General features: G+C 53.7%; 1 protein-coding gene across 8 annotated transcripts in view; it reads left to right on the top strand.

Moving 5' to 3' along the window:
- Window positions 1-15,054, top strand: part of OSBP2 (oxysterol binding protein 2) — a 98,871-nt gene that overhangs the window by 46,611 nt on the left and 37,206 nt on the right. The window contains exon 1 of one of the 8 annotated variants that reach the window (XM_077188042.1): window positions 414-610. The exons of the other annotated variants lie outside the window; for them this stretch is intronic. Within the exon in view, the coding sequence (XP_077044157.1) occupies window positions 532-610 (79 nt within the window). The 5' untranslated portion in view covers window positions 414-531. Of the gene's footprint in view, window positions 1-413; window positions 611-15,054 lie in introns of those variants that run through there. 8 annotated transcript variants of the gene reach the window in all.

Raw genomic sequence — 15,054 nt, forward strand, 5'->3', positions numbered from 1 at the left:
TTGGGATGTGAAATGTGACCGAGTGACTAAAATGGATCATGGACTTTCTGATAAAAAAATAAAGGAATTCTGGTCTTTATTTTAAGCCAATGTCCTAAAAATAACCTCCAGCAGCATTTAAAGGGACAAGCTTCCAAATCTCCCCCTCCCTTCCCGAAAATGCAGCATCCCTCTGCCTTTGGGGCTGGGTATCCACAGGCACCGCTCCGGAGCCGGTCCCAGCCGAGCCTGCCGGGCTGGGGCTGCTGCTGCCGCTCTGTGTCGCGGTTTTTTGGGCAGGATGAGGCTGTTTTCCGGCAGGGATGGAGTTAAGGGCTGCTCCGTGGTGCATGCTGGTACGAGGCTGCTTTGGTGATGGAGCCGTAGTGCCCTGCTAGCGGCATGTGCTGGGAATGGATGATGGGAAGTGTGGCACTGGAATAAGGACATTTCCCTGGGCCATCTCTCCATCCCTGTGGGTTTTCCTGCATCCCCAAGCTCGCAGCCATGTAGGAGTCGTGGCAGCCTCGGCAGAGCCATCCCGCGGTGGGGATGAAGGGTAGGGGCTGCTGGGAGACAGGATCGCTCCGCTCCTTCTGCAACGCCGGCTGTCTGAATAAATTCCACAAGGGTTAGTGGCCTTCCCGGCGTTCTGGATGCATCCCTGGGGCTTCCCTGCTCTGCTGGGAGCGATGGAGGGACTGCTCTGCTGGGGTGGGCTGGGGAGGAGGTGTTTGACCCCAGACAGGAATATTAGGAATGCACGTGTGGAATCTGCCCTGCAGGCATCATGTGCTACAGCCCTGCTGGGTTTGGTTGGAGATGGACAAAGTGTGGGGCTCCTGCTTTATCAGGTGTTTAAAAAATCCAGAATCCAGATTGACTCAGTTTTAATACAAAAAAAAAAGCAACCCTTTAAATTTGCTGATAATTTGTTCTATTCGGGTACCTTTAATTGCACAGGGTATTGGGCTGTTTGTCATGGGTAAATCAGCCCCTGTGTTGGTGTCAGGATGTATTTTTTGAGTTCTAAGCCAAATTCCTTTGAGTTCAGATGGAATTGAGAGCATTGCTGTGTTGGTCCTGTGCTGCTCCCTGCCCATGCCATGGTGAGAGGCAGAGCTGTTCTCCAGGAACACTGAGCTGTGTTTAAGGTGTGCACTAAAATGTCCTGTCTGTTACTGCCCTCTGTGTCATTCCAGGTGTTTCCCAGTAGAGCCCAGTGCTGGGTGTGCAGGAGCACTGTCCTTTATGGGATAAAGGATGCTCTGCCCAAATCTGCACTGCTTTGGGACAGAAATCCCCATTTTGGTGGTTTTTCTTCAGTGGCATGAAGCAGGAAGAGGCTAGGGGTGGGTCCTGCCTTTCAGTTCAACTTTTGTGCTGCTTTATGGCAGCACTGACAATTCATGGAAGTGTTCCAGGCCAGGTTGGACAGGGCTGGGAGCAGCCTGGGACAGTGGGAGGTGTCCCTGCCCATGGCAGGGGGTGGCACTGGATGGGCTTTAAGGTCATTCCCAACCCAACCATTCCATGATTCATCAGTGGAGGGGCTGAGCAAAATCCAGTGGCTCACGATGGAGGCTGATGGTGAGAAATGAGGACTTGTAGAATGTTCTTTGCTTTCCTTGCAGACCAGAGGCAGCTCCCCTGGTCCTGGGCACTGGCAGGACTCATCACATCCCATCTTTTATTTCTGTCCCTGCAGTGTTCCAAGGGTCTGCCTGCAGGGACCTGGGAGCACCTGGTGATTCACACCTGGGCCTTGTGATGGTGAAATCCAAATGTAGCTGCTTTGATGTAGTTTGGGATGATGGCAGGACACAGGGAATGGCTCCCACTGCCAGAGGACAGGGGTGGATGGGATATTGGGAATTAGGAATTGTTCCCTGGCAGGGTGGGCAGGCCCTGGCACAGGTGCCCAGAGCAGCTGGGGCTGCCCCTGGATCCCTGGCAGTGCCCAAGGCCAGGCTGGACACTGGGGCTGGGAGCAGCCTGGGATGGTGGGAGGTGTCCCTGCCATGGCAGGGGTGGCACTGGATGGGCTTTAATGTCCCTTCCCCACCCAACCCATGCCATGATCCCATGGTCCTGTGTCACTCCCCTCCCTCCTGTGGTCCTGTCCTGCTCTCAAGCATCGCTTCACAATAAATTATTTTATCAAAATGCAATTTCCTTCCCCCAGAAAAGGGCGAGGAAAGGAAGAATGCAAATAGGTCAAATCAAAATTCAAGCAATTGAGGATTTACAGCTAGCTTCAAATGACCAAAAAAACCACAACCTTTTTTATCAAATCCAGATTGTCCCCTTCCCTTTGCTTCCCTTCTCGAGCTGTTTTTCCAGCTGGGTGACGTAAGGACATGCGTGTTCCAGGAGTTCTGCACAGAGCTTTACATAACAAGCCTTCAGTGGAGAATAAAATGCCCCAAACCAGAATTATTCTCATCAAAAGCTGAAACCAGTCTTGTGTGGAAATTTGGGGAAGGTGAGTGGTGAACACTGGAGAAATGGGGAGTGGGCTTGGGAAGTGCAGGGAAGAACCTGGGGAGAGGTTTTGAGGGTATCTGAGGTGAGTTTGGGGTATTTCCATGGCTGGCCTGGTCTTTTTCTGCCCCCAAAGCATCTTTCCCCCATTTTGTGGTGGTATTTTGGGCAAGCTTTGCAGTGATATGGAAAAATTTTCCCTGTCTGGTGGAGGGAACATCCATTTCACACATGTGGAGCAGATTTGACAAACCCAGAGGCTTTGGCCTTGGGACATGACAGGCAAATATTTGTCATGTTTTAACAGCAAACTGAACCCCAAAGCTGGGAAAATGTTGGCTTTTAAAACCAATTTACTGTAAAAACTGTGATGTGCAAAGTGTGTTGCTCTGGTAAGCACGTTCCCCATTGGAAATGCAATATTTTGGATGGGAAAATACATCCCAAGGAGGCTTTGCTTTTCATTTAGAAATCCTCATGCTGTGATTTTTTTTTCCCCTACCAAAATTTTGTCCTTAAATCCACTTTTCTCCTCAAAAGGAGCTGTCTGAATTATGTTTAAAATGCTGATGACTTTTAATGAGCAGCCCAGGGAAAAGCTGGGCCTGGCTCTGCTCAGCAGGAGATTCCTTGGGAACAGAGGAGCTCAGCCTGGAGGCTTTGGGTGGCTTTAGGAGTTCCTTTTGTGCTTCTAAGATAAAACCAATTATTGAATCTTTGGGTTGAATGATTCAATGTTCCAGAATGATTGGGTTGGAAGGGTCCTTAAAGTGCCACCCCCTGCCATGGGCAGGGGCACCTCCCACCATCCCAGGGTGCTCCAAGCCCTGTCCAGCCTGGCCTTGGGCACTGCCAGGGATCCAGGGGATGGCACAAATTGTGCCAGTGCTCTTTTGATTATACAGAGACAAAGGAAGGTGCAGGTGGATTTAAGGAGATGTTTTGTTCTGTGTTTGTGTGTTAAGGGGCTGATCTGGTTCAGTCAGAGCTGATGGGACCTTGGGTTTTGGGTTTGTGGCCAAATTAAGGAGGAAGGACTGAGGTGCTGAAGTCTTTAGAGCCAGAGGAATGCAGACACTTCACTTGCTGTGCACAGAAAGGTCTGTGGGTAGCTAGCAGATTAAGATAATTAGCTTATCATTAGTTAATTTTGAGGATCTCAAAGCTCTTGCCAGTAGAAGCAGCTCTGTTGCTGCTTTCAGAGGGCATTTCCATCAGGAATTTCCCTCTCCAGCTCCATGCTGTGTGTTTGGTGCTGGGTTTCTTATCATGCCCAAATGCAGCCTGTCATTAATACTTGGTGGTGACATGGGCAATTATCCTCAAAGGAAACTCCGATCCTGGGCTGCACCTGGCCCGTGGCTTCAGCACACAGGGGGGACCATAAAATAGATGGAAAAATGCATTTCTCTCCCTGTGGACATGCAGAGTGTATTTATTTCATGGCCCAGCTAGGAACCATTGAAATGAGTGTTTCAAGTCTGCTCAGGAATGAGCTGGGTTAAATTTCCAGGAGGACCAAGCACAGGTGGTGATGGACAGGCTGTATCCTGCTCCCAAAGCAGGTATGTTGATTCAGCCTTTATCCAGATTTATTTAGAAGTTTCTTGAGGTGGGGAGCTCTTTCCTGAGAGTTTTGGCACAAGGAGGTGCTGAATCCATGGGCTGCATCCTGGTTGTTCTGTTCCTGGGTTAAGAGTCTGGAGTTTGGGCTGGGGCTGTGCCCACCTGGAGCTGCTGGGGAACTGGAGGTGTTTTATTGCAGCTTTAGCAGTGGTGGCTGCTGATTTATTTGTGGAAAACACTTAAAATCTGTAATCAGGGCTGGTGGATTCACCTGCTTTAAAATAAAGCCTGGATTCTCCAAGAGTCATGGGTCACTCAGGGTGCACTGATGTGGGGCCCTGCCTGGTGTCCTTTGCTGTGGATGGTTTTTCCAGGTGAAATAACGATGTAAGAATGTCCATGGAGATGTTTGGAGATGTTTGATGTTGTGGAATCCTTTTCATTTCGAGAAGTGGGAGCTCAGGGAGCTCGGTGGGAGCTGGGATGTCCAGGTGAGAAGTGGAAGGAAACCCTCCCCTGTGACTGCCCTTGACCCCAGGGCTGGAGGAGTGGATGTGGAGGTGTCTCTGTGCACTGGGCTGGGCCAGGGGGAATTCAGGCTGAGATCAGGGCAAGGTTCTGCCCCCAGAGGGTGCTGGCACTGCCCAGGCTGCCCAGGGAATGGGCACAGCCCCGAGGCTGCCAGAGCTCCAGGAGCCTTTGGGCAGCACTGCCAGGGATGGACAGAGTGGGATTGTTGGGGGTCTGGGCAGGGATAGGGGTGGGGCTGGATGATCCTGGGGGTCAGCTCAGGGTGTTCCATGATCCTATTCCATGATCCCATTCCATGATCCTATTCCATGATCCTATTCTATGATCCTATTCCATGATTCCATTCCATGATCCTATTCTATGATCCTATTCCATGATTCCATTCCATGATTCCATTCCATGATTCTATTCCATGATTCCATTCCATGATTCCATTCCATGATTCCATTCCATGATTCCATTCCATGATCTTATTCCATGATCTTATTCCATGATCCCATTCCATGATCCCATTCCATTATCCCATTCCATGATTCCATTCCATGATCCCATTCCATGATTCTCACTGGGATGAGTGTCCCTGGGGCCATCAGGGAATGGCAGTCCCTGGAGCTGGCCAAGCCCATCCTTCCCAGCAGTGAGCCCTGAACACTCAGCAGAGCAGCAGATCATGTGCTGAGGGCAGGGAATGTTCATCTTCTTTCCAAAGGTGCCCTCTCTGCCCTGTTCCCTTTCTTTTTTAGCAGTTGTGAAGGTGGATTCCTGCCCACAAGCATATGTGGCTTGGTTGGGAGAGGGTGCATCCCCAGGACGTGCAGGTGCCATGGGAATGGTTCAGGGACATGGTTTAGGGTGGGCCTGGAGGTGTTGGAGGTTCATGGTTGGACTCAATGACCTCTAAGGGCTTTCCCAACCCAAATAATCCTGGCATTCTGTGCCATGGATGCGCTGCCCTGGAGCTCCTGGTGCCGGCACAAGGCAGGAGCTGCTCTGCACCTCAGAGCTGATCAGCAGCAATCACTAATAACAGGAGTTTATTAGCTGTATCTTAATTACAAAGCACAGTAATTAGGGAGGAAGTGGCCATCCTGACAGCCTGATGGTGTTAATTAGAGACCAGAAATGCTCTTATAGAATTGGAAGGGAGATGAGCTCCCAGCTCCATCAAACAGCTCTGCAAAGAGAGGCCCTGCCTGCAGCAGGAGTGGATTTCTTTGTCTTTTCCCTTTTTTCCCTGATCTCTCTGCACTGACAGCCAGCACAGCACTTCCTGGGGAGGCTGTGCAGCGTGGAGTGCCCTTCTCCCTGTCTGTGCTGAGCTGCTGAGATATTCCAGGGATGGATTGGTTGTTCCAGGAGCTTTTGGCAGTGAATCACTGACAGGACCTGCTGAGCATGGCCTGGCCTCAGCCCCTCCTGCTCTGTGTCCTGCTGCTGGAGCAGCTGTCAGTGCAGCCAGTGCTGCTGTGCTGCTGCTTCCTGCAGGGATCAAACCTGGATTTCCCTGTGTTTCCACAGCAGGGACTGAGCCCAGGAGGGGCTTGGGGCTGTTCTGGCTGTAAAGGAGGTGGTGCCAGGCATGGGGCCCATGTGGGATGGTCCATGGCTCACCACAGGCAGTGAACTGTGACTTCCTGCTCTAAGCTGAGACATGTGACAGTGCCCTGGCCTTGGGGACAGGTTTGTTCCAGGGCCCAGAGGCCAAGGACACCTGGGCTGTGTCAGCCCCGGGGTGGCAGCAGGAGCAGGGCAGTGCCCGTGCCCTGAGCTGGCACTGCTGGGGCACCTCCAGTGCTGGGGCAGCTCTGGGACCCTCCTGACAGGAGAGACCTGGAGGGGCTGGAGCGTGGCCAGGGCAGGGAACGGAGCTGGGAAGGGGCTGGAGCCCCAGGAGAGGCTGAGGGAGCTGGGAAGGGGCTCAGCCTGGAGCAAAGGAGCCTCAGGGGGGCCCTTGTGGCTCTGCACAGCTCCTGCCAGGAGGGGACAGCCGGGGGGGTCGGGCTGTGCTCCAGGGAACAGGGACAGGAGCAGAGGGAACGGCCTCAGGCTGGGCCAGGGCAGGGGCAGGGTGGATTTTGGGATAATTCCTTCATGGAAAGGGTGGTCAGGCACTGGCACAGCTGCCTGGGGAGGTTTGGAGTCCCCATCCCTGGAGGTGTCCAAGGAAGGCCTGGATGTGGCACTCAGTGCTCTGTGCTGGTGACAAGGTGGGGATGGGGCACAGCTTGGACTTCATGGACTTGGAGGCTTTCCCTGCCTGTGGCTTCAGAGGGAGCAGGATTGAAATCCAAAGGCAGAAGGGATGGAAGCTGGGAGCCTTTCTGGGGCTGCTGCTGCCCTGCTGCCATCCTCCCTGAGCCTGAGCAGAGCAGGGGGGCTGGGAGGCTCCCAGCTCCTGCACGTCTGAGCTGTGCCTTTGGCATGCCCTGACCTTGGGGAATGGAGCAGGGTGGACACCTGACACCCCTGGATCCTCTTACCCCGGGTAAGCTGAGCCCTGCCAGCTCAGGAGGGGTTCAGTGCCCATCAGGAGGTGTCTGTGTCTCTGTGGCCTCACTGCAGCTCAGCCTGGATGCTCCTGCAAAGCCTGGGATGAGCTGAGCTTGGGGCCTGCAGGGATGAGCTGAGCCCTGATCCTGAGGCAAGGGACACAACAGCTGCTGGATTTGGGAGAAGGGAGGCTCAGGGGCTCTCTGAGCCTCTCTGGGTGGCCCAGCAGGGTTTGGGTTGTGCTGCCTGTGTCCCACCATCCCTGCTGTTGTGTTCTGCTGCTGCTGGGTTTTGCTGTTCCCCTGTGATCCTGCACAGCCGTGGGTGTGGCAGGGACAGAGCCAGCCCTGTCCCTTCCCTGCCTCCCTCTCCCTCTGCTCCCCCTCCCTGGGAGTCAGGATCCTTGTCATCTTCTTGTTCCAGGGTCAGTGAGCAAGGAGAAAGCTGACAGGAGTGTAGGAGTGTCCTTTGCACATCTCCCACTGCTTTCCATGAGCTGGAGGAAGCCTGGGGCAGGATCTGTGTTCCCTGCTGATGGGAGACTTCCAGAAAAAAACCATAAATGAATCTGGGCCAGATTCACTGTGGTGAGCCCCTGGGAGTGGTCCTGGCTACACCAAGGACGATGTTATCCCCAGGGATCCTGGGAGCTCTCCAAGGCTTCCCAAGCCTCCCTCCCTGATGGATGTCAGGGCAGAGGCCATCTGTGAGCTCCCCTCCTCGCCCTGCTGACATTGGAGATGGACCTGGGGCTGGAAAATGTTTAAGCATCATAAAAAATGGATGTTCAGTGATGCAGGAGGAGACATCCAAGACCTGCCATGGTGTCAGTAGCAGCGTGCCAGGGTTTGCTGTGGTCTGTGGAAGAGCAGGGTGTCACCCCCCAGCTGTGAGTATCTGCACTGAAAAGATCTCATTTCCTCCAAAATATTGGAATTTTAGTTATTCTGCCATTTTCTGGAGTTGTTCCTGGCTAAGGAAGCTGCTTGTGCCTGGCCCTGTGTCCTGCTCCTGCCTGTCACCCCTTCAGGGACTCGGGGACTTCTTGTCCCCAAGCTCATGGTGCCACCAGGCTGTGGCAGCTGCTCCATTTCAGTGTGGGGGAGTGATGCAAATCTATAGAAATCACTGGATACTGAAGGATTCAGTGACTAAAGGAACAGAAACAATTAATGAACAAGTTTTGGACATTTCCTGGCATGCTTTGGACAAGAACAAGTGACTGAATTATTTATGATGCCACTTTTGTCTGTGGGCCAAATATTTCCTTGGAGATGGTCCTGGAGCTGCAGGCAGGGCAAGTCCTGCCTTGGGTCAGGTGTGGGCTGTGAATTCAGAGGGCACAGAGAAATCAGAGCTGGGCTGGTTTGGTGAAGGGCAGATGGGAGATGTTCAGCTGGATGTGGATCTTTCAGAGGCTCAGGAAGGGACACAGAGGTCTGTGCCTCTGTCCTGCTGATTTGGATCTATCCAGGGATGAGAACTGCTTTCACAGGCAGCTTTGGGAGGGGTGGTGGGGAGGGTAACTGGATATCCAGGCTGACTGCAGGATTTTGGAGTGATGGGGCCTCCTGCAAGGTCACCACAGCTCCCAGTCATGGCATGGGTTGGGTGGGGAAGGGACCCTAAAGCCCATCCAGTGCCACCCCTGCCATGGCAGGGACACCTCCCACTGTCCCAGGCTGCTCCCAGCCCCAGTGTCCAGCCTGGCCTTGGGCACTGCCAGGGATCCAGGGGCAGCCCCCCTGTGCCAGGGCCTGCCCACCCTGCCAGGGAACAATTCCTGATTCCCAATCTCCCATCCATCCCTGCCCTCTGGCAGTGGGAGCCATTCCCTGTGTCCTGTCCCTCCATCCCTTGTCCCCAGTCCCTCTGCAGCTCTCCTGGAGCCCCTTTAGGCCCTGGCAGGGGCTGCTGGGATCCCTGGGCACTTCCTGGGCTTGCAGAGGAAATGAGGAGCTGAAGGTGATGCTGCAGGCACCGTGTGCCAGTGGGGCCCGTCCAGGCTTCTCCTGCAGGAGTTCCTGGCAGGGGAGCATTTTCCAGGTGTGACAGGAGGGACGTTTTGGATCCTATTTCCTGGATCCTATTTCCTGGGTCCATCCTATTTGTAGTTCAAACCCTCACTGTCCTTGCCCCAGCTCTGCACCCACGCTGCTCCTGGAGTTCAGCACTTCGTGTGTCGCTGCTGTTCTGAGCTGGAGAATGAAAAAGTTTCTATTTTTATCAAGCCATTATTTTAATTTTTTAAAAATTTTCTTTCCTGGCAATGAGCTGCGCTGCTGAGCCCCCAATTATCTGCTAATGAGCCGTTATTTCCCTGTAATCACTCCTTCCCCTCCATGTTTTTGCTCATTGCTATTCACAAGTGTCCTCAGGGGACAGGAGGGACATTGGGCCTGTCCAGCAGCTCTAACTGTGACTCTCCAGTGCTCCCAAAAAGCATCAGCTGGGTTCATTTGATCTCCTGCTGTGTTCCCTGCCAGCTCTGCCCCTCAGATCCCTGTTCAGGAGCTTTCAGGGCTGGATCTGTACTTTTCCATAGGGCTCCCAACTCCTTATCCCTTTGGAAACAGGGAACAGAGCATTGTAGGCAAAAGGCAGAGCAAAAAAAACAGCCACCAATCCTCCACCTCCTCCAAAAGCCAGCAAAGTGGCATCTTGGAAAGCTTCTTGGCTCCTCCTGAGAAGAGTTTTGGAAGGATTGTGAAGAAATCCACTGGAAAGCCTTGTGGAAGCAGCACTCGTGCCTGCCTGTGCTTCAACCCACACACATACATACGTACATATATATATATATATATATATATATATATATATATATATATATGTATGTATGTATTTAAATATATATGTATTTATAGAGTCACAAAATGGTTTTTAGGTTGGAAAAGCCCCCTGAGAGCATCAAGTCCAAATGTTCCCCTGGACTGCCAAGGCCAGCACTGCCCCATGTCCCCAGGTGCCACATCCACACAGCTGTTCAATCCCTGCAGGGGTGGGGATCCACCCCTGCCCTGGGCAGCTGTGCCAGTGCCTGACCACCCTTTCAGTCATTAGAAATGTTCCCAAAATCCACCCTGCCCCTGCCCTGGCCCAGCCTGAGGCTGTTCCCTCTGCTCCTGTCCCTGTCCCTGGGAGCACAGCCCGACCCCCCCGGCTGTCCCCTCCTGGCAGGAGCTGTGCAGAGCCACAAGGGCCCCCCTGAGGCTCCTTTGCTCCAGGCTGAGCCCCTTCCCAGCTCCCTCAGCCTCTGCTGGGGCTCCAGCCCCTTCCCAGCTCCGTTCCCTGGCTCCAGCCCCTCCAGTCTCTCCTGCATTCAGGGACACAGGGACAATGCTCTCCCCCCTCAGGGCTCTGTGGCACAGCTGCCCCTCTGTAGCTGCTCCATTTTCCAGCTTTGCTTCCTGAGTATCTCTAGTGGTTCCTTGTGGATTGTCAGAATGTCTCCAGATGACTCCTCCCACTTCTGCCCAACCCTGTCCTTCAGCCACTGTCCCTCTGGGATGTGTTTCCCAGCCCCAGTGGCATCAGGGGTGTCCTTTCCTGGGACACTCTGGGAGTGCAGGATCCCAAACCAGTCTTGGGCTGGTGAGGACTTAGCAGAAATCACTTCATGTCTCAAATTTGCCTTCTCTGTTTCTATAACCCTGAATTAATCTGCTCTTTTAGCTTACTTTTCCAAGTTCCATTGGAATTTGTGTGGTTTTAGGAGTAGCCATGGCCACTGGCTCCAGGGCTGCCTCTTGGGTTTAGTCTCTCCACTGAGGCCATGTGGAGTCTTGGATTGATCACGTCCTGCATTTCACCTCCATTTCTTCAGTGTGTCCATCCTATTTTAGTTCAAACCCTGCCTTTTGCTGTGTTTTGAACTCAATCTGTGTGACTCTGTAGCTTGAATTTCATTTTATTGGGGCTCTTTGGGTGTTGGGAAAACCCCATTTGTGCTGGGAAGTGCAGGAGTGCTGTCCAGCCAAAGTGCAGCCTGTGCTGCTCAGGATTATTGACCAGGAACATCATCATTTTGTAATTGCAGCAATAAAATCTTCAATAGCCAGGCTGGGAATGCTGCAGTGGTGGGAATGGAGATGCTTTCTGCTTTCCCACTGACCAGTTTTGTATCCTGCTTGTTTTCATAGAACTGTGGAATTTGGGCTGGGTGGGCTTAAAGCCCATTTCCTTCTACCCCTTCCATGGCAGGGACACCTCCCACTGTCCCAGGCTGCTCCCAGCCCCAGTGTCCAGCCTGGCCTTGGGCACTGCCAGGGATCCAGGGGCAGCCCCAGCTGCTCTGGGCACCTGTGCCAGGGCCTGCCCACCCTGCCAGGGAACAATTCCTGATTCCCAATATCCCATCCATCCCTGCCCTCTGGCAGTGGGAGCCATTCCCTGGGTCCTGTCCCTCCATCCCTTGTCCCCAGTCCCTCTCCAGCTCTCCTGGAGCCCCTTTAGGCCCTGCAAGGGGCTCTGAGGTGTCCCTGGAGCCTTCTCCTCCCCAGGTGAGCACCCCTAGGAGCAGTGGCCTTTGATTTCTGGGTTTCCTCTGTGGAGCCCCATCACCAGCTGGGCCTTCCCCACCTGCTCCCACTGAATGTGACTTTGGGGTGTGTCCCAGCTTGTCAGGAGCAGCCAGTTTTCCCTATTTTTAGGCTCCCATTTGCCTGCTCCCATTTCCCCTTGCATTAGTGGGGAGAAGCCATAGCCCTGGCAGGTTGGTGGTAATTGCTGGGCGATCACCCGGATTTGGAATGATTTATGAATGATTATTTTCCCTACTATTTTGATGATTAATTCTCAGTGTAATTCTTTCTAACCACCAAAATTCCGCCTGTTCCTGCATCTGCAGCTGCTATAAACCTCATCCATCTCCCTGGCAGCCTGGCCAGGCTATTAAATATAGATCCCTGCTCCATTTAATATTCATAGCGATTAAAAGTGATGAAAGCAGCTGTGTCTGCCAGAGCCAGGCTGGAAATTGCTCTGCCTCAGGAATGACGGGTGAGCAGCAGATCCCAGAGATCAGGATAATTCCACACAGGAAGGGCTGCTGGTTCTGAATCATACCCTTGCTTGGGGCTGGGATAAACGGGGAATCTGGAAAAGAGGTGGGATTGATTTCTGTGGGTTTACAGTGAGGAGAAAGAGCTTGGAGTTTCAGCTGGGATGGCTGCAGGCTTTGCTGCTGGCTGATCCTCATGGACATCTTCCACTCTGTCTGTGGGAGGAGAAAAGGCTTTTCCCAGTTTTTCCCAGTCAGTGGGATACTTTTCATACTTTCAGATCCAAAACTCCCAGACAAGTGTGGGAAAAGGCAGGAGAAAGTTCCCAAGAGGGGGAACTGGGAATGGAGGCAGAATCCATGCTGTGCTGGTGTTGGGACCATCCAGGCCTGAAGGCAGCTTTTTCCAGGATTGGGAACAGCCAGGGTTGGGACTCTGAGGCTTCCAAGCTCAGCTCCCCTGGCAGATGTGCAGGTCCTGCTGTCCAGAGGGAAATCTGCTGCTGAGATTCCCCTTTGTTGTCACTGCTGTGGTCTCTGGTGGCTTTGGGGCAACCCAGGAATGCTGTTTGAATTAAAGTCATCAGCATTCCTTCTATCCCATCAGAGCTTTCCCTATGGGCAGCACTCAGGGATCTCTGCTTTGGGATCCTTGACTTCACTCCTGCAGTATTGATCCTGCAATTCCAACCCCCCATCAGCTTTTTCCAGCTGCCTCCAGGAGAAAACTGAGTTTAATTTCCAGCCCAGGGCCAGTCCTGCCTTGGGAGGCTCCAGAGGCTCTGGTGCAGTGGTAGGAAAGCAGCTCAGGCTTGCAGGAGGACTGGGGAGAGATTCACAGTGATGCAGGAAGGACAAGGACTGCTGCTGAAAATGAGGATACTTGGGAAGGGAAAGTTTTCCACTCCCAGGGAGGAGGAAGATGAGGGATGGAGAAAGGTGAGGGATGTAGGGGGGGAGAGCTGTGCTGAACTTGGAAAGGAGGATAAGCAGGGATGAACTGCCTGCCCCAGGCATGGTGTGGGCCTGAGGAGCTGTGGTGTTTTGGGCTGGAGACATCACAGCCAGACTCCGGATGTAGTTTGGGAATTTTGGAATAAAAGGTCTAATACTGAACCTTTCAATCCCTTCTCCTCCTGAAGAGGCTCTTCCCAGCTCTGCTCATCCACGGGCACCACTGGAGCAGCCCAGCCCTGAGCAGCAGCTCCCTGGATTGCTCCCTGATGGTTTTGGGGTGGGAGCCCTGTGTGGCAGTGCCTCCCATGGGATCCCTGTCCCAGGGGTCCCCATGGACTGCACTGCAAAGTCCCAATGTGTCCCCAGTGTGTCCCCAGAGCATGGGGACGCTCTGGTGTTGTGCCTCCAGCCAGCAGCTTTCCCACCAGCAATGGAGAAATTGCAGGCAATGGCAAACATTTATCTGAGGGAAGAGTTCAGGATGGAAAAAGGGCTGGAAAGGGAGCTCTGCCTTGGTGGCTCTGCTGGGCTGCTGCTCCAGGCACTGAGGTTTGTGTTTGAGAAACAAGCCCGAGGAGGCTTACGGCCGATGGCTGCCGATCCATTTTCCATAGATTAAATTGCATCACAGCTCCAAAAATAATCTGCCCATCTTACGGTGAGGCTGCCTGTTCCTATAGCAACCCCGCGTGCCCGTGCCCTACAAACCAAAGCCAGCCCCAGCTGCTCCCGAGTCCAAACAAAGCAGCAGGGGCTGGGCTCAGGGAGCACTTGGGTTTGGGGATGGAGGTGTAAAATACCAGCCTGGAGTGAGTGCTCCTGGATTTATGGGAAGCTGCTGTGCTTTGTGTCTCTGGGATTTTAGCCTGGGCTTGCAGATGTTCCCCGAGTGCATGCGAGGAGAGCGGGAAGCAGCAGCTGCATTTGTGGAGCATTGCTGGAGTGAGGGGGGAAGGAGGAGGAGGAGGAGGAGGAGGAGGAGGAGGAGGAGGGTGGTGTTATGTGGGTTACTGCAGTGCCTGGGGCCAGCCCTGCTGTGCCACACTTGTGTCGTGGCACAGGGAAGAGGGTTGGGGTTGGAGCTGGGTGGTGATGGCTGCTCACTCTGCTCAGCCCAAATCCACTGCTCTGACCCAGGGTCCTGGAGGTGCTGGCACCAGGCCCTGCACAAGGCCAGGGCAAAGCTTGGCTGCAGGATGGAGAGGGGGATGAATTCAAATCATGAATAGTCCCTCTGTGCCACTGGTGAGCACATGGAAATCTCCAGAGCACACTGGGAATGCAGGAATCCTTAGGAGGATGCTGTGGAGGCTGGGCTGCCTCATCCACAGCACAGGAACCACAGGAACCTGGCAATTTGTTGTCAAATTTTTCCTGCCAGCCTTTCATGTTTGTTTTCTTGAGGAGCTTTTGTTCCCTGGGGAAGAGCTACAGGAATTCCTGCTGAACGTCTGCCTTTCATTCTGAGCCTGAGGAGGCGCAGGGTGAGCCGGGGTGAAGCTCCTGAGCCAGGGATGTGCTGCTTCCCGAGGGGATCCAGGCCCACCTGCATCCCAGCATGGGACTGGCAGCCCCCTGCCACTCCCTGAGGCTGCTCTAGGGAGGATCTGTGTTCCATGAGGAGCAGATGCAGAGCTGGAGCACCAGGAGGGGTGAGGTTGGGTGGGAGCACTGCTGCCATCCTGCATGGAAAGAGGGAATCCATCCCTGAGCCCTTCCCTGTGCAGGGACAGGGTGTGCTGGGGGCTGGAAACCAGGGATGGAGGCACTCTGTGTGTCCTTGGGGGAGCTCCCTATGGGGAGGAGCAGGGAGCCCTTCCTGCCTCCTGCAGGGCCTCCAGGCTTTTTGCTGCTCCTGGACATGGTCCCCATCCACTTTGGCCTTGCCCAGCTGGGGGATGTTGGTTTGGGTTTTAATGGGATTTAGGAGCTGCTGGAAGCTGAGGATCCAAAAGGACCAAACTGGGGGAAAGGAGTGAGGGCAGCATCCAGAGACAAGAGCACAGAGCATTGGAAGTGAACCCCAGAATCATTAAAGTTGGAAAAGT

Source organism: Agelaius phoeniceus, chromosome 18 (genome assembly GCF_051311805.1).
Source record: "Agelaius phoeniceus isolate bAgePho1 chromosome 18, bAgePho1.hap1, whole genome shotgun sequence".
In the NCBI taxonomy this organism is placed as follows: Eukaryota; Metazoa; Chordata; class Aves; order Passeriformes; family Icteridae; genus Agelaius; species Agelaius phoeniceus.